At 54.1% G+C, this 3393-nt stretch overlaps 1 protein-coding gene across 1 annotated transcript; it reads left to right on the top strand.

Annotated features, from left to right (window-relative positions):
• Positions 1–474: 474 nt before the first annotated feature.
• NR0B2 (nuclear receptor subfamily 0, group B, member 2) lies at positions 475–1725 on the top strand. The gene is made up of 2 exons (XM_010293921.1): positions 475–1003; positions 1445–1725. The coding sequence occupies exons 1-2, from the start codon at positions 475–477 to the stop codon at positions 1723–1725; spliced, it is 810 nt and encodes a 269-aa protein (XP_010292223.1).
• The last annotated feature ends 1668 nt before the right edge of the window (positions 1726–3393 follow it).

Below are 3393 nucleotides of genomic sequence, written 5' to 3'. Positions count from 1 at the left end.
CAGCTGCCATATCACTCTGCCCCATGACAGCGTGGGGCCTTGGTGCCATGGTACCGGCCGGGTTAATGACTTTATTTATACTGTTTGGGTAATCGAGATAAGGCTGCCCAACCCACTGTTCACCTCCCCGCACTGCTGGCGCTTCATTGAGAAAACAGCCGTTGACACCACGCAGAGAACTCGTTTGCCCCAGCCAATCAGCTTTTTTTGGGTTTTGGGTTTGGTTTGTTTTTTTTTTAATGAGGATCGCTTAATCACAAAGCGGTCAAGGCTGTGCAGGGGTGTTTCACTGGTGACCCTGCCTTATAAGAGCCTGTTTGAACAGCCGTGGGCTGGCAGAGCTGGGAGGACACAGACAATCCAGTCTGCAGCAGAGGGCTTGGCAGGGATTTTACATCTCTCTCCATCTTCTGTAGCAGGAGCTGACTTTTGCCAAGGATCTAGCCACTCAGCTCAGCTCTGACCACCAGCGGTATGGATATGGACTGTGAGAGGTGCCAGTGCCACAGCGAAGACAAGCGCACCGCCATCCTCTACACCCTCCTCAGCCAGAACCTTAACCACAGCCGGGGTGGCCGCAGCCCGTCCCACCAGCGCTGCCTCTGCCACCAGCGCCGCACTGTCTGCCTCCGCACACCCCACATCACCTGCCAGGCGGCCTCCAATGTACTGGTAAAAACCGTCAGCTTCATGAAAAACCTTCCTTCCTTCCACCTGCTTCCACGAGAGGATCAACTCCTGCTGCTGGACAGCTGCTGGGTCCCCCTCTTCCTCCTGGGGCTGGTCCAGGAGATGGTGACCTTCGAGGTGATGGAGACCCCAGCTCCCAGCATGCTCAAGAAGATCCTTCTTGATGGCCAAAGCAAACAGCAGGAGCCTGAGCGGATGCAGCCCACGCTGGCTGCTGTGCAGCGGCTGCAGTGCTGCCTGAACACCTTCTGGAGCCTGGATCTGAGCCCCAAGGAATACGCCTACCTGAAGGGAGCCATTCTCTTCAATCCTGGTGAGTGCCTAAGCCTCGCGGCTCTGCCTGCTGGCAGGAGAGCTCACCCCGCGCCCATTAGCATCTGAACACGCAGCTCTTGGCTTGGAGACGTTCAGCGCGTGGGCAGGCGTGAGAACGGACAGGGCTGGTTACCTTAGCTTTAACACCGATAGTTACCAAATGCACTGGGAAGCGGGGAGGAGGGATGTCAAATGGAGTGGTAAAAGCCAGAGACCTTTGCCTGCCCTGCAGACAACAAAGGACCCCAGGATTTAACTTGTAAAGCATGGGTTTGCCCAGTTAACTACTTTTGCTCCCTCAAAACGGCAGCCCTGGAATAGCTATGTCTCAGTAGTGCTGTGTACATCTCATTAGAAATGGGACAGGTGGGAAGAGGAGAAACCTGGCGCTGTTTTCCAGTCTCCCTCATCGCCGTCTTTTTCCCCTCTCCCTCGGCAGATGTCCCCGGGCTGAGGGCCTCCCTGTACATCGAGAGCCTCCAGCGGGAAGCCCAGAGAGCACTTCAGGAGGTCCTGCAGCCCCTGCACCCTGAAGACCAGGGCCGCTTTGCTCGCATTTTGCTGATCACCTCCACCTTAAAATCAATCCCTCCCACTCTCATCACGGATCTCTTCTTCCGACCTGTCATTGGGAATGCAGACATCGTAGAGCTCATCGCAGAAATGCTGTACGAAATAACCAGCAGGCAGCTGGCTCCTGCGGCACGTGTGGCATGCTGAGTAGCCGCGTTCAGCCGCCGGCCTGTGGATGTACGCGGCCTGTGGATGCTCCCCAGGCCTTGCTGGGCAGCAAAGCAAATCTAGGAGCGGGGATTTAGCCACACAGGCACTCTGGAGTTTGCGGGGAAACTGTGCATTTTGGTAGTGCTGAGGCTGGAGGCTTCAGCCAGGCTGCAGCAGAGCACATGGAGAAACGGCTCCGGGTCCGCAGATATTTACGGGCGTCAGCTCCTGCTCTGCCTGTGCCGGTCTCTGTTTTGGAGAGTGCGTGTGTGGGTGACAGTTTCTTTCCCTGCTGTGTAGCCAGAGCAGCTCAGCTGCCTGCAAACAGGCCCCCGAGCAGGTTGGGTTAGAGCCTGGTCCTGGTTTTTACTCAATGAATCCTTGGTCCCTTTTAAATCAATGTGCCTTTTGCTGTTAACTCCGAGAGATGAGGTTTGTCCTCAACTAACAGCTTGATTCTGTGGTGTTCAGGCATGCTGAATAACATGTCTTCAGTGGGATTGCTTACCGAGTGCAAACATGGAATTAGGTCTGGGTGAAGACTTGGTCTGTCTATTGTGCTTGAAATCTTAGAAATATTCAGGAAGGATCTTCCTCAGCACCAAGAGGGAAAAAGCCAGAGTATTAAATCTTACAGGGTGTACAGATTCACCCCTCTTTTCTCTTTTCTCCATAATGCCATGAAATACAACAGAACTGCTCGCAGAGCAATGGGTTACCTCAGAGCACTGATTGCACTGCGGCCTTCCCTCCATTTGTGCAACAGTAAGTGAACCCCGAGCTGTGAACACTGCAGAGACGAGTGGAGCTGGTTTAGTGGTAGAAGCAAACATCCCTCCCTGGAGTTACAGCCAGGTGCACGCGTAGCATGCCTGGAAAGCTTGCTTCTCCTGCCTGCAGCTTCTGTAACAAGTTAGATGTCAGTATTTTATAAGTGAACATTCTTGCGGTTTGTATATAAGATGCAGTAAATTATTTTTTTAATAAAATGTTTTACATTTTGGAACATGGTGATGACTTTTTAGAGATGATGTTAAATTTCGGGGGGGTTTAGAAAAACTGGCTGCAGGCCTGGCATAGAAAGGACACTTGAATGAAAAGGGGCTTTCTGTAAAAATCCGTCTGCCTCACCATTGCGAGGGAGCGTTGCCGTGTGGACACACATCGATCACCGACAGCAGGAGCTGTCTGATGAACAGCCCGGCGGCACAAAAACACTCAATGCACTGAGCAGACAGAAATTCGCAGAGGCAGCGGAATTGCAGCCCATCCACGCGTTGAGCCTCACCCTGAAGGCTCCCAGTGCAGTGGCGATGTCAGAGGTGGATGCTCTGACTCACTTGGACGCGCAGGCAGCTGCCAACAGGCACAAGCACCGTCCCGTTTGCCATGCCTGACCCAGCTGAGGTGTCGGGTAAAGCCGCACGAAGCCTTTCTGTGCCCCGTCACCCCCCTACCCGTGGAAACACCTCGAATGTTAGCCAGCAGCCCGGTGTGAGGAGGGACTGCTTTGTCAGTCCGTCCTTCCACCTCTCACTGCTGCTGCTGAGCGGTGACGAACGACTTCCAAGGTGATCTCAGCCCCATGACGGCCATTTTCCACGGGGAGGGAGTGTGTGAGTCAACCAGATGATTTCCGTAGGCTCACGCCAGCCACGGGTCTCC

Source organism: Phaethon lepturus, unplaced genomic scaffold (genome assembly GCF_000687285.1).
Source record: "Phaethon lepturus isolate BGI_N335 unplaced genomic scaffold, ASM68728v1 scaffold39850, whole genome shotgun sequence".
Lineage (NCBI taxonomy): Eukaryota > Metazoa > Chordata > Aves > Phaethontiformes > Phaethontidae > Phaethon > Phaethon lepturus.
Note: the sequence above shows the minus strand (reverse complement) of the source record. Positions and strands in the feature narration are given on the sequence as shown.